Below are 23,128 nucleotides of genomic sequence, written 5' to 3' on the forward strand. Positions count from 1 at the left end.
GGTCATTTTTAGTTCTTAGTAATGCATCAAATCATTCTTGTTCCTTATGTTTTTACTGATCCGTGTCTCTGTCTACCTTGCCATACCTGCACCATACTTGTTGCCCAGAAATACTTCAATGCATTTTATTTTCTCAAAGTTTGGGCACAGTTTATGCACAATTCCGGCATTTTAAAAATAATTAAGGTACATCGACAACACAAGATTGCATATTTTGTTAGAAAATGTTCAGATATTTTGTTTTTTTAAGGATTAAAAGCATAACTTTATCTCGTAATCATGTTCGTAGCTGTTCATCATCCTCCATGTGGTTAGCATTAAAAATACAGTGTGTCAAGTTTTGGATCTGGATTAAGTAAGCTGGTGGTCAGTGTTTTCAGAAACAAGCCAGAGCATTATTTGAGAATATCAGATTACAATATGGAACCAGTGCCAAAATACTTTGTTGTCTGCGTTGAAAGCTTCAATGCATTACCTGGTGACATTTGGCATTCTATTTACAGTGACGCTGAATATTTTGACTATGGACATGGTGAAGTACAGGATGCATATGATGATTATGGTGAGTGAATTTCATTTGTATCTTTTGATTGCTGATCCAGTGCTAGATTAAAATGTTTTTAAGGTAAAAATGAACAAGCTTGTTCTGTCTTGCCTCATTAAATTATATAATTGATAAGTGTTGATTTTTTAAAAACTTAAAATATGACCCATTATGGTCACATTACATCACAATAAATGAAGTAAATGGAGCTTTTTGACATCATTCTCATCAATCTACAAAGGTTTTGCTTTTGACTTTCAGACATTGAAATCAAGTTGACAAACTGCTCTTTTTCCTCTGCTTCATTCTATTTCTAGCTTGCCATTTGCAGCTCCTGCTTGCCTTGATAAAATGTAGTCATGATCAGAAATCCTATTCATGGTTAAAATAAGATTAGATTGATGGAAATGTAGTGTATACTCTAGAATCATTCAGCTGTGTTTGTCTTGAGGTCCGTATCACAGCTTGAGAATTTTCACAAGGAATAAGTAAATGTCATCTTGAAAGTTTCACTTAACTGGTCATTTATCTTTCCATGCATAAATAAGTTCTTGATTTCCACTGTGTTTGGTTATGCACGTCTGTTCCCCTTCCCCAGTTATTTGCTGGCCTTTTGTTATAGTAGGGCAGTTTACTAATTCAGCCAGAAAATGTTTTGTGTTTCAAGTTTGGAATTCGGCATTTGAGATGTCATAGTTAAATCACATTGTCTTTCAAGCTCCTTTTGCACTTCAGAAGATGGATTATTCTAGAGGTTATATTATCATTTTACCATCTTCATCCATTGACGTTAACTCCTAAATGCACTAGTTAACTACCTGACTTTGAAATGCAATTGAATGTCAGAATTGTTGCTCACTGGTCGACTGATGTTTTCCAAGGGCAGTAAAGTTACAAGTAGAACAGCACCAGGTTGTTGTGAATTTGGATGTTTTGCACATTTGGTACCAGCTTTCTAATGTAAACATTAATATACTTACAGGTCAGGAAGAGTGGAATGCAGGACGAACAAGCAGGAAGGCACCAGCAAGGCCACTGAAGGGAATGTACAGAGAACATCCTTACGGGCGATACTAAGGCCAGCCTCCAATCAACCATGTGTGCGTCCTTATAAATTGCTTCAATCTTCTGTGGTCACCATCTTGTTATCAGCTGTGAGACAAGTAATAGTCCGTTTGTTTTCTACTCTGGAAATTTTACTGGGTGGACTGATTTATGTACATGTCTAGATAATTAAAACCCATGATAGTGCAACTCTGGCATGATTGTTTCAGTAAATTAGCAGGCAATGAGTTCTAGCTGAACCCAAATGATTAGAATGCTTTGCTTTTGTTTTTATACTGTTGGCACATCTGTCAATTTACATGTATGTGTAAAGATGGCCTTTATTTGCCATTTGAATTTCATTCTGCTATGTAGGTATATTAAGGCTTGTTTACCTGGACATTTTTGATTCAGTTCAGACAATGTTTTAAATGATCTTTGGAGTTGCAGAATCCCATTGGATTATATGAGCTGCATTTCAAAATTGTCAAATCAAATCTTCGCCACATTCCATTCACCCTCTGCCTCTTTACAGAATTATTCATTTTAATGAAGCTTCGCCAGTCTCTTTGGTACTATCCTTAGTGTTTGAGGCTTGTATTAGTCTATTGTTTTAAACCTAAATAGTGTTTCAATATCAGATAAAGGCTAGTTTAACCAGAAAGCAAATCTTCAGGATTTTTATAAAGGGATGTTGTGTACATTTAATTTGTGTGTTTTTTCCCAAAGACCCTACCAAGATTTACATGTTGGTGATCCATTAGAATTGTCCAAGGCAACGTTTTCACTTCTGGTAGAAGAGAAATACATTGTCAATGTAAATATTCTTTAACAAATTTGCTTCCAGCTTGCAGAAAGCTTGGTTGCTGTCCTTGCTCATTATTAATCGGATTGTTTGATATAAGTGCCACCTTGGCATCTTGGAATAGAACGTAATTTTGTTTTATCAATATGGGTTGATTTGAATTATGGAAAGTGCATTATTGTATACTTCAAATTGAACATTATTCTCAAATGGACAGTCTGCGACAGTCATTTAACTCCCAGTGTTTGCTCTCCTCTTGGCTGTTATGTTCCTTAGCATTGTAATGAGATTTGGGTTAATAGGTGGGCAGCTTCAGCAATGTAATTGTCAGCCCTGCCAGGAACCCTTGCAAAAACTGCTGTAGTTTCAGCTTGTGGCGAATTTGATTGTCTTTTCCCCTGTTGATCTTCCATGAACTTTGGTTACCTGATGCAGAATGCATATTTCCACAGTATATGTTGAACATTAGTGATGTCAAAGGAAAAAAAAACTGAAGGACTTTTGACACCATTATATTTATTTGTGTACTTGTGGATAGATTACGGTCATGTGCTTCAGGATTTTTATGTTGAAGCAATGTTCATTGGATCTGTAGCAACTTGCATTTCATGGAGGGTATCTGTCTTTTTGTATAAAAGTGTTTCAAGAATTTGGGTAGCTGGGATCTTTATATTCAGGCGTTTTTAGTAACTTAAGAGTTGAACATTTACCTAAATTTATCGTTCATCATGTCAGAAATAATTTTGGAAGCTCTTGGATTTTCTTCATTTCATTCCCAATTCTCCATCATACAATTTTTTCCATTTCCCTTCTCTATGCTTATGGCGATTTTTGAGTGGGTCTTTCTGCTAATGTAAAAAGGGACACTGCAGCTAAAATTGAGTGTGTGTGTAGTTGGAAGTTTATAACCACAATTGTCTGTTATCTTTAATCTGTGCCTGGTCATAAACATGCATTACACTCCTGTGTGAACCTGCCTAAATAGGTAGCTAAACATTTGTCAGACACACTTGCAACAGTTTGTCAATAAAGTTCAATTCTTTTGTATAGAACTAAATCGAATTCCCTCTTTTCCTTAGAAATAAAAACTTTTTCCTGCAGTACAATAAACACTTTCACTAAATTTAAAGACCTTGGTGTTCTAATGATTTTATTTTACCAACAAAAAAATAGTTTGGTTAAAGTCCTTGGATTGAGTTGAAAATTAAAAGAAAACAGTTTAAACCTGTTGCATGTATTTTGGTTAATATGTACAGAAACGGTGAAATAAACACACAAATGGTTTCATCTGCTAAAATAAACATAGCGGACTTTTTATGCCTGCATTTTATGTGAACAAAACATAAAGAAGATAGAGGTAAGACCACTGTTTCACCATAAAACTGTTAAAAGACAAAATATTCCTTGTAGATTCTATTTTGTGACTAACACAGTTAAAATCGTACGTTTGATATTATGCCAAACAGGGGTCCTGAGCACTGCAGTGTTTGGAGTCTAATAACCGATGTCACAGTTAACAAACACCAAACAAAAAAAATGCACGAGGTTAATGACTACAAAAAAAGTTAATGTCTTTCTATACTGAATTTTAAAATGTATTTGCAATTTTCAGTGTTAATGTGACTAAGTCTCGGCAATCCCAGTCAGTTTACATGGCTCAATGTCTTTATGATGAAATGAAAGATGATGGCTGATTTTTTTAAAGGAATATATCGCAGGACGGATGACTAAACCTTAACCACCTCGCACAATGCACAAGGTAACCGTAATGCTAAATCTCTAATTTTAAGGCACTGATGTGTATATACAACCTTTCTTGGTAACTATTATAGTTATAAATTGTTAAAAAATGTAAACTTCCAAACATTAAAATAGGAAAATAGGCAAATAAATTTCTAATTAGTGTTAACTAGTGATAAACTTGTTCTGTTTTAACCCTGTCTTGATTAAAGAGTCTAAATTTGCCCATCATAACATGAATGTAATGCAACTCTTGCTAAACGCTGAATGCTTTAAATTAAAACCTGAAACAAAGCACACAAAATGTAGATCAGTGCAGGTAAAACTTTAAAAGAAAATTTGATTTTTGTCCTCAAGCAGTAATAAAATGCATTAGATATTGTCAATTTTAAGACTAATTTTTTACTTTATCTATTTTCCAATCTTTAAATTTGAAGTTTGTTACTATTTGTAAAAGCTTGAGTTGCATGCTGCCCTTGTGTGATGTAAATCTAGTGTGCATGGAAGTACTCAGATGTTCATCCATGTCCATTCCCAAACTATGGAGTAGTTACGTGTTTTTGTTCCTTTCACAGGCACGGGGTTGAAAGCCCTGCTGAATTCTACATCCATGGAAACCTGAGAAGGCTTGTTGGGTATGTATGAATTTTCATGCTGTTCGTTTAAAGACCAGTCTAGTGTCCTAGTCACTGATGAGTCTTGAGTAAAGAAAACTCTTTTACTTTGCCTCAGACCAGTTGCTGGAAAATACGTACTTCTGGAAGAGATAGCTGCCTTATAGACAAACTACCTAAAGCTGCATTTGCTTGTATTTGTCTAGGTACTCAGATTTACTTAGAATGAAATTCTTTTGGATGACATTCAGTTTTGTTGTTTTCCCTTTGTATTAATTACACTACCTCCACAGCTCAGAGCTGTAGTTCAAAAGACATTACAGTACATTACATGTATATGGTGACATATAACCCTGAAATTCATTTTCTTTTGGATGGCCACAGTAAATACAAAGAAACAATAGCATCTGAAAGAGCACACTTAACAAGATGGACAAACAACCAATGTGAAAAAGACGACAAACTGAAAATACAAAAAGAAATAAACCAAAATAAGCAATAAATATCGAGAACAAGAGGAAAAGACCTTGTAAGTACATAGGTTGTGGGTATAGTTCATGGTTGGAGTGATTGAAGTTATCCCCTCAAATTCAAGAGCCTGATAGTTGAGGGGTAATAACTGTTCCTGAAACTGGTGGTGTGGGTCCTGAGGCTCATGTACTTCCTTCCTGATGGCAGCAGCAAGAGAAGATCATGGCCTGATGGCTGCTGTTTTCCTGTGACAACGTTCTATGCCGATGTGCTCAGTGGCTGGTGGAGAGGGGGTTTACCCACGACCTGCTGGCTGTATCTACTACTATTTGTAGGCTTTTCTGTACAAGGGCATTGGTGTTTCCATACCAGGCCATGACATAACCAGTCAATATATTCTCCACCACACATTTAGAGAAGTTCGCCAAAGTTATAGGTGACATGCTGAATCTTTGCAAACTTCTAAGAAAGCAGAGCACTGCTCTGCTTTCTTTGTAATGGCATTTATATGCTAGAAATAGGATAGATCCTCTAAAATGATAATGCTGAGGAAATTAAGTTGCTGACCCTCTGCATCTCTGATGGGGACTAGCTCATAGACCTCCAGTCTCCTCCTGTAGTCAATAATCAGTTCCTTGGTCTTGCTGACATTGAGTGAGATGTTGTTATGACACAACTCAGCCATATTTTCCCCCTCCTTCCTGTATGCTGATCTGCCACCACCTTTGATTCGTTTGGCCAATGACGGGGTGTTGTCAGCAAACATACATTTGGCAATTGAGCTGTGTTAGCTTCACAGTAATGAGTACAAAGTGAGCAGAGCAGGGCAGGGGGTTAAGTACACAGCCTTGTGGTGCACCTGTGCTGATGGTGATAGTGGAAGAGAAACTGGCTGAAGTGAGGACCCAGCTGCACAAGGAGTTATTGAGGCCTAGGTCTTGGAGCTTATTGATTCGTTTTGAGGGGATGATTGTATTGAATGCAAAGCTGTAGTCGATGAAGAACATCCTGATGTGTGCACCTTCACTGTCCTGATGTTCCAGGTTAGAGCGAGGAGCCAGTGAAATGTCATCTGCCATTGACTTGTGACATTAGGCAAACTGGAGCCTATCCAAGTTGTTCCTCAGGCAGGAGTTGATATGTTCATCACCAACTTCTCAAAACACTCCGTCACAGTGCATGATAGCTGTAGTGGGAAAATAGAAGTAAAACACGGTAAGTTCAGAGTGGCAGACACTTCAAAAATATTTTCAACAAAAACGATAGGCAAGGGCAGACCACCCTTCTCAAGCTCAAGTTTAGATTGGCTATAATTAGGAAAGCAAAATTTATGCTGCAAAAACATTGGATCAGCAAACAAAGGAAAGGACATGGTAATTGTGCAAGAAAGGTTAATAGACTGAGATCTACAAAAAAAAAAAGTGGGGCGTCAGCTCCTTAGAGGATGAGGAATATGAAAATGGAAGAGACTTGGAACAACTTTTGCAATTACAATATGGACACTAAAGGACCCCCTATAGTAGAAAATCTGAAAGCAAAATATTAAGTGTTTTAAACAATGACCATAATCATAGAAGCTAATGGATGTAGAAACCTGATGTGCTAAAACCTTGAATTTTACTAGAAGTGATTACAGTAGTAATGAAACATTTTGGAATAAATACCTCATCTTCTGGGAGAGTCTAACGGAGCAAGAAAACTGCAAATCTAACATGACTTAAATTGGGACAAGGCAATAGGTATAACACCTGTTATCGTGAAATTGTTTGGATTGAGTTATTACATAGTAATCAAACAAGTAAAGATCACCTTTGAATTTGATTTTGATAGTCAAGATAATTAGGTCTTATGTTTAAAGTGCATCAGGAGTGCTCATAGTGCTGGAGGTAACCATTGGCACTGATAATAAAGGATTGCCTGTCTGGCAAAGTTTTACAGTAAGTGGCTCATTTTGGGGTTGGCAAGTTGAGAGTGATTGATGCTTCATCTGAATTAATGTCTGATAAGGAAGCATGTGGCCAAGCTTAGATATCAGGTAGGTATGCAAGATGTAAGGAGGACCAAGTGTAAAGTGAAATATGTAGATGAGTAACGTCAAATTTTTGGACACAGTAGGCACAAAACAAAACATTAAGTGGAGAAAGTTCAAGATGCATGGGGTTGTGGATGTTCTCATACATGTTTTATCTGTTTGCAAAGTTAGCAGTCAAGGAAGGAAATAGGATATAGAGTGTTTTGTTTCAGGCATTTAAAAATTTGATGAGACCACATCTCAAATACTGTGTGCAGTTTTAGGATGGGATATACTTAGCAGTTCAGAGAAGATTTGCTACATTGTTTCCTGGGATGAAGGGATTTCTTTGCAAGGAAGGACACTGGAATTTGAGTTAATGACCATTGGATTCAAGGGGAACTTGACAGGGTAAATACAACAAAGGTACTTCCTCTCCTGGGTGAATGTAGGACTAATGTTGTACTTCAGAATAAGGGGTTTCCAATTTAAGACTAAAATTAGGGGGTGTGAATCTTTCAATTTCTGTAATCAGAATAATGGATATCAGTTATTTTGGCTATGGGAGCAGGCACAATAATGATGTTCATGATGAGGTTAGATCATTTATGCTTTTATTTGACTTTGGAAAAGGCTGTCCACTCTAAAGCTCAACTTTTAGTTTTATTCTGTAGTTTTACAAATAGTGGTCTTAGATGAAAGGTGACTTGTACCAGGTGATAAGAGGCATAATATCGAGTGGATAGTCAAGACTTTTTCCCAGGGTGGAAATGCCCAATAAGGGGGTATAATTTTAAAGTAATTGGAGGAAAGTAACGGCGGATGCCAGAGGTAATTTTTTTTTACCCAGTGGGTTTCTGGAATGCACCCCATGGGTGATGGTGGAGTCAGATACATTAGGGACATTTAAGAGACTCTTGGGCATATGGATGGTAGAAAAATGGAGATCTATTTAGGCGGAAAGGGTTAGATTGATAGGTTAAGATGTAGCACTTCGTGGGCTGAAGGGACTGTACCGTGCTGCAATGTTGTTTTATTAGGAAACAGCCTTGATATAACTGCCCTTTTTCTAGTGAAATGTTGCTACCCAACCTCAGTGAGGTTGCATTTGAAGATCATGTACATCGGTTATTTCCGCTTTTTTTTCCTGCTGTTGCTCTTACTTGTGAAGTTGAATCTCCCCCTTTTTTCAGAAACCTTTCTTACCTTTATTGGTAAATTTGAGAAGATTAGTCTTGGTTCAGACTACACTTTACATGCATTCTACCTCTAAAAGTTTGGTATTTTTTTGGGGAGAAAAATAGAATTCCCAGTCCTTTGAAGCCTGCAACAAAGTAGCAGTAATTGCCTAATCAGTATTTAAACCTTTGCGTTTGGGTTATTTAATTTCTTTGTAGTACCCTGGGACAGTATACTGTGTTTTATTAAACTGTGACAATAGTGTGTGATTTCTGTGACCTTTTTATCTTAAAGATGGCCGAGCCTAGGTGGTTGGAGATGATTATTGCTGTAACAAGTGTGTAAACCTCTGAGAAAGTTACTGTTGCAGGGTCATTTATCGTATTCTCAGTAGATTGCTGAAAACTAACGTTTCCATTTTTGCAAAAAGCTCTTGTGAAGAACAATGTTTAAATACATAAGATTTAACTACCTGGTGAGATAAGATATATTTTTGTTCAGTAATGTATGTTCTGATTATTCTACAACAGGACAATGAGGCAAGAAATGCTTTGATTTTGTAAGGATGTTTTCTGTCCTGAGATGTATGGGGATATCGTATTATGCTAGAAAGATCACAACCAATGGGAGTGGAATGTTGTTGCAAGTATTTAGAAAGATTAATCTGCCCTCCAGCAAGTGGAAGATGGGAGATTCCTTGGAGCTGTAATTTGCTAAAGATGATATCAAACTAGATAGGACTTTTGTAGACAGTTAATGTTGAATGCTCCCATATTCCGAAGACGTGGGATAGTAGTTTAATTGGTCACATGAACAATTAAGTAGTGTAGGCTTGGGCTGGAAGGGCCTGTCACTGTGCTGTATAACTAAATAAAATATGTTCTTTGTACTGCTGTATTCTGTCTGTATTAAGTTTCAAGAAAACGATGAGATCCGATAAGACTTGTTGAGAGATAAATCTCTTGTTAAATGAGAAGTGAAAAGATAAACATTTTTGATTTCAGTGTTTTGACAATACACTATCTTAAAAGAATTGAGTGAATTTAGATTAGTGCAGTAAAATGTTGCAATACCAACTGTCAACAGACCTGTTGAGGGATAACAAATGGCATTCTTTTTTTTATAAGGGGTATAGATAGGGTATGTGCAAGCAGTGTTTTTCCACTGAGGTTGGGTGGGTCTACAGCTGAAGTTCGTGTGTTATGGGTAAAAGATGAAAAGTTTAAGGAGAATATGAGGTGAAACTTCACTCAGAGGGTAGTGTAAGGGTTGAACAAGTGGTGCATGTGAGTTCGATTTCAATGTTTTGGGGAAGTTAGAATAGGTATATGGATGGTAGGACTGTGGTCCAAGTGCAAATTGATGGGTCTAGGCAGTTTGAAAGGTTTGGTACTGACTAGATGGGCCGAAGGACCTGTTACAGTGCTGTACTGTTTTATAAATCTATCCACAATTCCACCATCCTTCATGTCATCTGCATACCTCAAACCCACCCTATCACTTCCACACCCAAGTCATTTACAAAAATCACGAAGGGTGGGGGTCTCTGAACAGATCCCTGCAGAACACCATTGGTCACTGACCTCCAAGCAGAATACTCTCCATTCACTACCACCATCTGCCTTCTATGAGCAAGCCAATTCTGAATCCACATAGCCAGCTTTCCTGGGATTTAATGCCTCCTAACTTTCAGAATAAGCATATCACGGGGATCCTTTATCAAATAGAACACAGAACCTTGAACAGTACAACATAGGAACAGGCCCTGTGGCCCACAATGTTATTCCAAACCAGCTAGAAAGTAAATCAAAACACCCAGAAACTAATCTCTCCTACCTACACAATACCCATATCCCTCCATTTTCCTCACATTTATGTGTCTATATATGTCTCTTAAAAACCTCATGTACAGGTATGTGTCGCTTAACGTCCACGATACGTTCTGTGAAATCGGATTTATGTGATTTTGACGTCGTGCGAACACCATATTACAGGTCGGCCTTCACTAATCCGACTGCCTGTAATACGATTTCTTCAGTAAACCGGTACTGATTACGCTTAATTTGATCCTTCTGTAATTGGGCATTTTCACTAATCTGGCACTCCTCAGGTCCCAGTTGTGCTGGATTAGTGAAGGTTGACCTGTATATACTTAGCAAACCTATATGGAGTACTGTAGTGTACCTGTATTGACTAAATAGCCAAGAGCTTGCACTAAAACTGTATACTGTACACTAATACATACATACACTATAATTTTTTATTTCATTTTAAACTTACTTTTTTTTCACTTTTTAAACTTTTATGTAAACATTTTCTTAGCCTATATCACACAATTTATCAAAGAGGATCAGGATCATGAGCCTTGTAGTTTTCAGTGAAGCCGATCCTTTAACAACTTCGAGAATTTTTTCTTTGTTTTTCAGGATCGTCGTGATTGTCGAGTGCGACATGCCCAAATCCCGAGCAATAGCATTCACTGGTTTTCCACCTTCATATTGTTTAATCTTTTGTTTCACTTCCAAATCAATACTTTTGCTGCTGCTGTCTCTAGGAGTGGTTTTGCTGCGTTTGGAAGCCATGATGCACTTTACGGTAATATTTTCGAAATTAAACAGATAACGCTACTACACTCAAGAGACACACGATACATGAGATTGGTTACGTCCGCTATGTCACGTTCTCCGATCGTGACTAAGGGCGTATATGCGATCGGACGTTGTCCGAATGGACATTAAGCAGCGCACACCTGTATTTACCTCTACCACCATACCAGACAATGCATTCCAGGCATCCACCACTCTCAGAGTAAAATAACTTGCTCCTCGCATCCCCTTTTGAACCTTTCCCCTCTCACCTTCAATGCAATGCATGCCTTCAATTTAGACATTTTTATACTGGGAAACAGATGCTCCCTGTCTTATTCTTACCTACGCCTCTTATAAGCTATCAGATCTCCCCTCGGCCTCTGCTACTCCAGAGAAAACAATCCAAGATTGTCCAGCCTCCATTGATTGCACATCCTGGAAAACCTCTTCTGCACCTTCTGTAAGTGAGGCCACCAGAACTGTGTGGAATACACCAGATGTTACCTAAGTAGAGTTTTATAACGTTACATATCACCACATCCGCTGCTCTACCTTCATGAATGTCATTTGTCACATCCTCAATATATTCAGCCTTTTGAAGCATGACCTGCCCCTCACAAACCTATGCTGACTACCCCTAATCACACAATGCTTCTCCAAATACTCGCAAGTCTTGTCGCTGCAGATTGTTTACAATAATTTGCCCATCACTAAAGTAAGACTCACAGGTCTATAATTCCCAGGGTTGTCCCGACTCCCTTTCTTGAACAAAGCAATAACATTTGACGCCCACTTATCTGGAACTACTCCAGTGGCCAGATAACTTTGTAGTGGGTAAAAGAAGATGCAGAGAACAAATTTTACTGGAAGATTGGGGGAACAAGTTGTACACCCAAATTTTGCCAGGGTGTTACAGCAATTTGACTGATGTAAATATAATTCAAGACTGAATTGATTCCAATAGCTGCAATTGTTTGTTAATTTGACTTTTTCAAACCAAGGCTGTTTGGGGAAAAGTTGTGATTTGTACCTTTTTGAGGTGAGCCTCGCAACAACGTCAAATGATGATTTCTAGCTGTAATCAGTGATGCAGGATCCACCCCTACCTTTCCAGAATGTAAGCACAAACAAGCAGCAACTTGTAAAGTTTGATACACATGCTGTTCATTGATGTGCCACAGAGTTTGCAACGATGTTCATTTCATCCTATTCATGTGGCTTTTTGAGTTGAGCACTAATTAATTCATTGTGTGAGTTACTGTGGAAAGTTTTGCTTATGTCAAGGCTTAGGTGGCACATAAGTTCAAAGTACATTTATTATCAAAGTGTGTATACCATATACGACCTTGAGATTCATCATCTTGCAGGCAGCCACAAGACAAAGAAACAATAGAATGTGTGAAAAAGAATCCACACAACAAAGTCGGTCAAACATCCAATATGCGAAGAAAAGAACAAATCGTGCAGTTTTTAAGAAGTAAACAAATGATATACTGAGTGTGAACTACAGAATCCTGGAAAATGAGTCCATGGCCATGAAGGTAGTTGAGCACAGGCTCTTGTGGATGGCTGCAGTCCATTTAGCGCTGAACTAAATAAAGTCTCACTGGGTAGTGAGCTGAACACTGGTTCATCCTTTGTCCCCGACCCCAATATCTTAATCTTTTTAACCTGTCTCGGTGTTAATTCAGCTAAAATTCAGTTTGCTGTTAGCTCTTGGGCCCGGCCCCGCCACTTCAATCCAGCCCCAAGTCTGCTCCAGCAAAGGCCTTCGTGGCCGTACCTGCATTTCTCGACAGTGCATTTCACTGAATCCTTCAGGATACCGCCAAAAACGCCAGGTCTTAGAGACAGTTCCAAAACACAAATCCCAAAGGGAAATTACGTGTAGAAGATGCAGTGATTATAGTTGTGAAAAAATATATTTAGTAGAATAGATACTGAAATCTAAATGAGTTAAACTTCGGGCTGGGTGTGGAGGGATGTCATATGTTGCACGTGAAGGCATTTCAGTTCAAATGTGAACTTCTGAGGAACGATCTGCTGGAGAAACACAACAGGTCAAGCAGCCTTGATGGGAGGGAACAGAATTGTCAACATTAACAATTCCTTCTCTCCCACAATTGCTGCTTGAACTGCTGAGTGTTTCCAGTAGATTTTGTTTCTCGAGATTCCGACATCTACAGTCTCTGCAGTCCCCTATGAACTTCAGGGGTTTGATGCATCACTTTCTTAGACTATGACATAGGAGCAAACTAGGCCGTTTGGTTCATTGAGTCTGCTCTGCAATTCTATCACTGCTAACTTATTATCCCTCTGAACCCCATTTGCTTGCCTTCTCACAGTAACCTTTGATGCCCTGATTAATCAAGAACACATCAACCTCTAACTTAAATATACCCAGTGCCTTGACCTGCATAACTGTCTGTGGCAATGAATTCCACACATTCACCGCCATCTGGCTAAAGAAATTTTTCCTCATCTCTGTTCTAAATGGATGTCCCTCTGAGTCTCTGCCCCCTGTGGTCCTAGAATCCCCCACTATAGGAAATATCCTCTCCACATCCATTCTAGCTAGGCCTTTCAATATTCATTAGGTTTCCCCCTCATTCTTCTAAACTCCAATGAGTAATTCCTTGTTGCCAATGTTATGTTTTGTAATTTCAAAACATTAAACTAATTCAAAGGAAGACATGGGAGTTCAGTAATACGGGTCTAACTTTGCACTTACTTTAAGCGAGGCGCCCATGTATCAAGTGGTAACGTGATGTATGCAATTCACGTTATAACTTATAACCCGCAATGAGTTATTTCAGCAAATATGAATGCTTAATCATTGTGTGTGTGTGTGTGTGTGTATACATGGATCTTTCAAAAATTACTGAAATATTAAATACACAACATACTTTAATCTCAATACAGAATGTATCTCTACTATATATAGACATCCATATCATAGTAAATTTTAAGTGTCCCATTCAGACCTAAAGATTTAATCACTGGAGGATTTTGTAGGATAAACACTATTCCTGACAAGTGGGATCACTCTGCTTGGCGGATGACACTTGTGGCTGTGAAACAATATCAGGTTCTGGGGTCTTCTCTATGTTGCTTGTAGGAGTTGACTCTGGGGCTGCTGGAAGTGGTTCTGACAGCTATGGCCACTGTTCTCTAACAGCTGACTCTGGTCTCTTCAACTGATTGATGTGCCCTCTCCGAATGATATCAACACCCAATGCAGGAGAAAAACAAATCATGCGAACAATTGAAGTGAACGACAATATTCTAAACCAGGATTGAGCCCTCAGATCAAAACCCGGGAGTAGACCCAAAGCCTTGCTTATCCATGTCATGTCGCATCCACTACTAAGTAATTAGTGACCAGGAAGGAAGGGGCTGGCAAATTCCACATGAATCCTCTGCCAGAGTAATGGAGAGGTGCTGCCCTTGGCATCTTCCGGACATATTGGCATCCCTGTCAGTGCACGGTAAGATGCTCGAACTATCCTAGGCCAACAGACACATCTTCAAGCCAACACTTGAATTTGGCCATATTTATATGAGTAGTATGTAGTTCTTCTCAGCATGGATGGTATAACAAATCCCCACTTAAGGCAACCACCATCAAGGGCAAGTTCATCTATAAAATTCAATGTGCACATGTCACTGAGCAACAGATTATTCAGCACAAGATTTTTGCGCACACTGGTTATTTACAAATTAGAGGGAATTTTGGTTGAAACATTTTTGCTTCAAGCCAGACTCAAGGCCTCTGTCAATCTGCATAATTTTTCTCCGCAGCGATAAGGAAACATGATGTAAAATCTATGGGGTGCTTATCCTAAACCATAAGGTGAGGTGGCACAGGCAAGTTTCACTGGGCAATGTGGATCATGATGTGTTGTCAGTACAGTGTCTGATGTCACCATTTCCTTTACATTTTTGAGAGCCATCTCACTCTGCTTTGTGTGTGGCCAATTCTTCACAATCTATAGTAATGAGTTCAAGCACTGTAGCCAGGTTTGGCAGGAACCTGTTATAGTAGTTGACAAATCCTAAAACGGACTACAACTATGACATGCCCTGTAGCCTTGGGGCATCAACCACTGTTTAAATTTTCTCAACATATTTGTGTAATCCTTGCACATTAATTATGTTGTTTCTCCCTTCAACCGTCTGCGTGAGATGATGGGACTTTTGAGAGACTTTGAGACTTTTTTTTTACAGTGTCCATGGTCTGTTCTTAATCAAATTATGGTATTGCTTTGCACTGTTGTAACTATATGTTACAATTATGTGCTTTTTGTCAGTTTTTAGTCTTGGTTTGTCTTGTGTTTCTGTGATATAATTCTGGAGGAACAAATTGTATCATTTCTTAATGCATGCATTACTAAATGACAATAAAAGAGGACTGTATGTCCTCATAATCTAATCTAATGTGACCACAGTAAATCAAGATCAAAGTTGCTGGTGAACGCAGCAGGCCAGGCAGCGTCTCTAGGAAGAGGTACAGTCGACGTTTCAGGCCAAGACCCTTCGTCAGGACGGGTCAGGCCGTCTCGGCCTGAAACGCCGACTGTACCTCTTCCTAGAGATGCTGCCTGGCCTGCTGCGTTCACCAGCAACTTTGATGCGTGTTGCCTTAATAATGGACACTGCCTTTCTGAGACACCGCTCCCTAAAGATATCCTGGGTATTTTGTAGGCTAGTGCCCAAGATGGGGCTGACTAGATTTATAACCTTCTACAGCTTCTTTTGGTCCTGCGCAGTAGCTCCGCCTCCATACCAGACAGCCTGTCAGAATGCTCTCCACAGTACAACTATAGAAGTTTTTGAGTGTATTTGTTGACATGCCAAATCTCGTCAACTCCTAATAAAGTATAGCCACTTTCTTGCCTTCTTTATAACTACATGGATGTTGATGCTTGATTCAAAGAATGCATATTTAGCGCATTGTGCTCAGAACCCATAACCTTCAAATCTTTTTTAATACTGCCTTGAGGTTTTGGAGATGTTCCTTGTTGTCCTCACTGGTAACAATGATGTCATCCAGATTAACACTGAGTGCCTGGGCAGCCTTGCAGCACCTGGTCCATAGCATAGATTAGGGAGGGAGGAGAAGATGATGTGACGCAGTGCGCACGGCCGTTACGAATGAATATTGATACGTGTAACTAGGGGTGCCATACACAATCCCAATTTGATGGGGACAGCTGTGAAGCGCAGAGGAACATCTGGAGAAACTTCTGAAATGCCTGCTTCACTGCTGCTGCTACTGTGCGATCGAGAATCTCCGGAGATGAAGGCCCCAAATCCTCGGCTTTGAGTATCGCCTGTTGCCAGGACCAGGGTTGAAACGCTCGGCAGAGATAGTGCTCGGTGTCGAGGTGGTCAGAGGTTGGGAGTTTTTCGGACGGACTCGGAGTTGGATTGTGGTCGGATGCTGCATCGGCAAGTTGGCGGCTCTGGAGGTTTACCGTTTGCATGAGATGATGGGACTTTTGAGAGACTGAGATTTTTACTATGCCATGGTCTGTTCTTATCAAATTACGGTATTGCTTTGCACTGTTGTAACTATTTGTTATGTGGTTTTTGTTAGTTTTTAAGTCGGTTTGTCGTGTTTTCGTGATATTCTGGAAAAACATTTTTATCATTTCTTAATGCATGCATTACTAAATGACAATAAAAGGGGACTGCGTGTCCTCATAATTAGAATAATAATAATAGCTTTCTGCCAATGTCCAGGTGCAGATGCTACTCCAAAAATAAGCTTATTATAGTAGTAAAGCCCTTTTTGAGTGTTCAGCCCTTATGGTGAAAAACACTTTGGACGCTTCTTCCGTCTCCATTGGCATGTAGGCTTCAGCTAAGTCCACTTTGCTGATGTGTTTTTCCTTCAGAAAAGTTTGCAAAAATATCCTCTATCCTGGGCAGAGGATATTGATCTGCCTTCAGTACTGCATTGATGGTAACCTTAAAGTCACCACAAATCCTGCTTTTCCCATTCTTCTTGGCTACTGGGACCACTGGTGTTGCCCATTGTCTTCTATCTTGGAAAGAATTCCTTAAGCCTCCATGCGATCTAGCTCATTGGCTACTTTATCATGGATGGCATATGGAACCATATGGGTCTTCCAAAACTTGAGTACAGCATTTTCATTTTAACACCATTTTCCCTTGACATGTTTGAGTTTTCCAATGCCATCCTTGATCACTGCTGCTGCATCTTCGAATATTTATCTTAATCCGTTTTCATATGGCTTCTTGCAGTGGGTGGATCCAAGTTATAGTTGTCTCAGACAATCACATCCCCACAATGCTGGCCCTTTTGTTTTTACCACATACAAGCCCAGTGTGGTTTGTTAGTTGTCGTATTTGGCTCACGAATCTCTTTTCTCCAGTCAAGTTTTTAGTTGGATATCTGCAGGCTTCAGTTTAGTGTCTTCGGAAAGCTGTTGAAACACATTTTGTAGAATGACTGAAATTAATTTGCTATTTACTTCTGGCATAAGCCATATTGCTTGTCAGTTAGATTTCACATCGAAAATCTCAAGGCTACTCATTGCTGTGTTGCTCTCACCATTATCAGAATTTTCATCAATAGCATGCAGATTAGTGCTCTTTTTGCAATTGTACCTTGACTTTTCTTTTTCTGTACTCTATGCAGTCCACTTATTTTTGTCTGTCTGTACGCGTTCCTACTTTGTTGCATTTTCTACAAGTTTTACCTTTGATCCTGAATTTGTCTGGTGTATGTGAGCCCCTGTCACAATAATAACACAATTTGTTCAGCCAGGCCAGTTTCTATTTAGACATTGCGATTTTGTTCATGTTCACTTTCATTACTGACTGCAGCTCAATTGCGTCTCTGCTGTTTCCATTAGTACAATTTCAGCCATTCTTTTAAATGTAAGCTATACTTCAGTTAAGAGCTTTTATTTTAATGCTTTCTTGAAAGATCCCACAAACAAAAATCTCAGTGCATCATTAGGCCCCTTTACCCAGGACAATGCTTAGGACACTTCAATTCAGCCACATACACAGAAACGGACTCCCCTTCCTTTTGATTCCGTTTATGAAACCTAAAGAATTCTGCAGGCAACAATGGCTTTAGTTCTAAATGTTCCTGCATTACTTTGAAGCAAACTATGCCTTTAAATCTAATGCACTCAGCAAAATTGTATTTTTTTCTCATTTGCTTCAAAATATTGTTGAGTTAGCTCAGTATACATGAGCTATTTCTGCTTTTTTTTAATTGATTATTGTCACCCAGTACTCAGTCTTTATGAACCTGTGAATTCTATTGTTTTGTTACTTTATTTTTTAAAATTCAATCATGTCTTCCCTTCCGAAGAACACCTGCTTGCAGCTTTTATTTTTAACTCTACCGTCTCTGCGTGAGCTGGGCTGCATTTTTTTTTGTGTTTAACACCTTGCTGCACTTCAGCTCAGTAGCCGTCTTATGTTCATTTTTAAAAATTCCTCATCACCAATGTTTTGCTTTGTAACTTCAAAACATTAATCTAATTCAAAAGAAGACATGGGAGTCCAGGAATGCAGATCTAACTTAGTGTTTACTTTAAGCAGGGCACACACACGTCAAGTGGTAGCGTGATGGGGTATGCAGTTCACATATTTATACATGTAACCTGTAATAACTTATTTAAATGAACAAGAATGCTTAATCAAACAATATACAAGGTTATTCAAAATTTAGTGAAATAAGTATATACACTGTGTACCTTCCATTCATCTTTGGCCACCTCATCTCTGGTGCCTTTGCAATTCCCTTTACTCCACTGCAATACTGAAATCAGATTTTAGCTTCTCCTCCTTAAACTGCAGGGAGTAGTTCGAAGTTCATTTATATCAAACCCTGAGATTCGACTTCATGTAGATAGTCACAAAACAAAGCAACACTATAGATCCCGTTCAAAGAAAACATCAAACATCTACTGCAATAGCAAAAAATCAGCAAATAACACAGAATAATTTATGATCATTGTCTCCAAAGGGTTCTTTTACCTTAAGCTCCGTAACAAAATCTGGGACATTACATAACACCAATCCAAAACTGCCATTTCCCTAGTACTGTTGTAAAAAGCCATCTCATAGGCATTCTCGAAATTCCCTCTCTTGACATCCAACCTGATTTTCCCATTGTACCTGTATATTGAAATCCCCCATGATTGTTGCAACATTACCCTTTTTGCATGCCTTTTCTATCTTGTATTGTAATTTGTACCCCACTTCTTAGCTACTGTTCGGAGACCTGTATGAAACTCCCAGCAGAGTCTTTTTACCCTTGCAGTTTCTTAACTCTGCCCACAAGGATTCTATATTTTCTGATCCTATGTTAACTCTTTCTAAGGATTTATTTTCTCTTTTTTTAGCCAGCAGAGCCATTCCACCCCTTCTGCCTGCCTGCTTTTGACACAAAGTGTATCCTTGGATGTTAAGTTCCCAACTATGATCTTCTTTCAGCCATGACTCAGAGATTGGCATATGATGTGGTGGCCATCTCTAACAGCACTATAAATTAATCTACCTTTTCTGTATTCGGCGTGCCTTCAAGTATAACACCTTCAGTCCTGTATTCATCCCCATTTTTGATTTGGCCCATCATACTTTATCATACTGACTGCAATTTTGCCCCATCATTTGCTCTTATAGCCTCAGTACACACTATCTAACTCAGTAGGTTCAATTTAATGTCTGAGAAATGTATACAATATGCATCCTGAAATAATTTTTCTTTGCAAACATGGACAAAAACAGAGGAGTGCCCCAAAGAATGAATGAATGACAGTTATGACAGACGAAGCTATCCCCTCCCCACGCAGCAGCAAAGTGACGACCCCCTCCGCACCAGCAAAAATGCATTTGCACCCTCCACCAAGCACTCAAGCATGCAGCAAAGTATCAATAAAGACAGAGACTTGCAGTACCCCAAAGACTACTCATTCACCTGTTAATTCGACATATCAGATGCTCTCTCTCTCTCCCCCTATTAAGGGAAAAGGATGTGTCCCTGTTTCACAGCGAGAGGGGAGACAAAACAACTCGCCGATTTATGGTATTAAAAGTCTGTTGTGTCGCTTTTTCTGAGCTCTGCGCACAAAGATCTTGGGTCTCAGCGCACAGCCAGCTCGCTGCTTTTGATCTTTCATGACACACCAGTTTTCTGCGGTGGCTCTGACCTCGAATCTGCTCGTGTCCAGAGCCACAAAAATCCAGCACTTTGAAGGCGTGATAGTCTTCGAGGCCGCATCCTTGGCATATCGAAAAATGGCTGGTCGCAAGGCCCTGAGAGTGGGTTCCATTCCCGCAAATAACTGAAGTCAGCATGTAACTCTAGGTTGGGGTCTTCAAAAGAACCCTGAAAAGGGGGGAAAAAAAGAGATATTAAAGATAGAAATGGAGCTGTTTCCAAAGATGCAAGCAAAGGAGACGCTGTTAGGCACCATCATCCTAAGCCCCAGCCACCGTAATTACCAACTGCCCCATGCTCAGCCTTATCACTGGTTCCCATTCCTGTACCAAATTAGTTAAACCCTCTCCAACAGCTCTAGCAAACCTGCCCAAACGGATATTGGTCCCCCTCAAGTTCATGTGTAACCCTTTTTGTATAGGTTATATCTTCCCCAGAAGAGATCCCAATGATCTAGAAATCTGAAACCCATGCCCCTGCACTTGTCAAGTCATCCTATTCTTACCCTCACTGACATGTGGCACAGGCAACAATCCAGAAGGTCCTGCTCTTCATCTTTCTGCCTAACTCCCTATGTTCTCTCTTCAAGACTACCTCCCTTTTCCTACCTATGTCGTTGGTACCAATATGTGCCACGATTTCTGGCTGTTTGCCCTCCCCCCTGTAGAATGCTGTGGACACAATCTGAAGTGTTCCTGACCTTGGCAGCTGGGAGGCAACCTACCATCGGGGTGTCTCTCACGTCCACAGGTCAATGGGAGAGCTCCTTCACTGCATCAATGCCTCAGCAAGGATCACTTGGCACGGTCACTCTGTCATACAAATTGGCCATTCTCTCATTTGATAATGAGACAGTAGTTGAACATGCAAATCAGAGTATCATCTCAACAGAAATCAGCAGCTCAGTTTTGGCTGTGGTTTGATGTTTATTGCTCTTAGTGCTGAATGTGTTTTACTATTTGCATGATTTGATTGCGGTCTGCAGCCATCGACACTACTGAACTGACTGACTCAGTGGTTGTGACCGTGGGCATCAGCTCCTGGCCTGACTTTGCTTACCCCACAGCGGCTTGGGGACTCTAAGGTTTGATGTTTAATATTTTCATATTTGTATGATTTATTCTTTCTTGCATGTCTGATGGTCTTGTATTGCGGGGGATTCTTTTAATGGGTTCTGGTGTTTCTCTTTTTGTTGCTGCCTGCAAGAAGACAAATCTCAAGATTATGTACTGTATACGTACTTCGGTACATGTACTTTGAGCTTCAAAATATTCACAGTGAATTTTGTCATCTAAGTATATATATGTCACCATATACAGTCCTGAGATTCATTTTCTTGCATGCATACTCAGTAATTCCAATAAACAACAGAATCAATAAAAGACTGCATCCAACAGGACAAATGAGCAACACTCACAACACGCTGGAGAACAGGTTGGGCAGCATCCGTGGAAATGATCAGTCAACGTTTCGGGCTGGAACCCTTCGTCAGGACTGAAGAGGGAAGGGGCAGAGGCTGACAAATGAGCAACTATTGTGGAAAAGAATACAAACCTGTGGTTGGCTCTGTTATTCCGTGCTGATTAAAGTGCCAAGTAAGGTTAAATTGATGAGGTCAAGAGTGGACAATAAATGGGTTTTCAGTGCTGTCTGCCTATGTTTGACCGATCTCCCTCTTGCTGCAGCTGGCAGAAGCTGCTGGAGCTTTGCATCCCACACTGCAGGGTTTGATCACTTTGGAGCCTTGTGGCTGTGGACTCGCTCTTGGCTGCAGTTTGATGCTTAATGTCCTTAGTTCTGAATGTACTTTGTTTTTGCTATTTGATCGAGATCTGCAGCCATCAACACAGCAGTGAACTGATTTGATTCAGTGGCTGTGACTGTGACTGCAGCCATTGACTCCTGGACTGGCTTTACTCACCTTAGTGGCTTGTGGTTTTGGACTCACTTTTGGGGTTTGATGTTGAGTGTTTTGTGTGTTATTGTTCACTTTTTGCTGTTTGCTTGATTTGCTCTTTTTTTGCATGTCTGATGGCTTTGTTGTGTGGGGTTTCTCTTTTAATGGATTCTGTGAGCTTTGTTGCTGCTTGCGAGAAGATGAATCTCAAGATTGTGTACTGTATGAATACTTTGATACCACATGCACTTTGAACTACTGCATTTATAATCGGCATTTTTTGCATGAACTCACCCTGACATGCAACCATTTAGTTGAGTAATCTAATCCCCATTAGTATCCAGTTTACTATTTAAAAATAATATTTCTTATGCCTTTTCCTGCAAGTTACCTGAACTTTTATGAAGTCAACTTTGCAGTTCTTTTATATTTCCCCTGAAAGTAATCTGTTCCCAATTCCATCATCTTAAATTTCCTATTTCAATTTGTTTCCATCAACTGTTCTTTGATTCAGAAACATCTTGTCTGATTTGCAAGTCTTCCCTTGGTCTTGGGACTTGATGCCACCATCAGGGCATTATCCTAAGACCCGAGTCTTAGCAGAATTGGGTCCTTCAGCCCGACGAATGTGTTCTGCCACTACATCATGGTTAGTCCATTTCCCTCAACCCCAGTCTCCTGCCATCTCATAACCTTTCACACCCTGACTAATCAAGAACCTATCAACCTCCACCTAAATAAACCTTGTGACCTTTTCTCTAAAACAGCCTGTGGTAACAAATTCCACAGATTCACTACCCTTTGGTCCTCCGCTCCCTTCTAAATGGACATTCTTTTATTCTGAGGCTGTGTCCTCTGGTCCTAGAATCCCTCACTACAGGAAATATCCTCTCCACATCCATGCTATCTAAGCCTTTCAACTTCAATAGATTTCAATGAGATTCCCGCCTCCATCTTCTAAATTCCAGCAAGTACAGGCCCAGATCCATTAATTGGTTCTCATATGATAAGCTTTTCAATCCCA

The 23,128-nt window shown here is 39.6% G+C and overlaps 1 protein-coding gene across 4 annotated transcripts in view; it reads left to right on the forward strand.

Moving 5' to 3' along the window:
- The window catches only part of LOC134338055 (KH domain-containing, RNA-binding, signal transduction-associated protein 1-like), a 58,533-nt gene that overhangs the window by 21,059 nt on the left and 14,346 nt on the right, over nucleotides 1-23,128 (forward strand). Inside the window, exons 8-10 of one of the 4 annotated variants that reach the window (XR_010016126.1) lie at nucleotides 504-562; nucleotides 1,527-1,707; nucleotides 4,709-4,768. Coding sequence is in view for 2 of the 4 variants with exons in the window: in XM_063033582.1 (XP_062889652.1) it covers nucleotides 504-562; nucleotides 1,527-1,621 (154 nt within the window). In the remaining 2 variants the exon portion in view is untranslated. Of the gene's footprint in view, nucleotides 1-503; nucleotides 563-1,526; nucleotides 3,695-4,708; nucleotides 15,519-23,128 lie in introns of those variants that run through there. The other 3 variants (XR_010016125.1, XM_063033582.1, XM_063033583.1) reach the window with 3 other exon arrangements.

This window comes from Mobula hypostoma, chromosome 26, assembly GCF_963921235.1.
Source record: "Mobula hypostoma chromosome 26, sMobHyp1.1, whole genome shotgun sequence".
NCBI classification, from domain to species: domain Eukaryota; kingdom Metazoa; phylum Chordata; class Chondrichthyes; order Myliobatiformes; family Myliobatidae; genus Mobula; species Mobula hypostoma.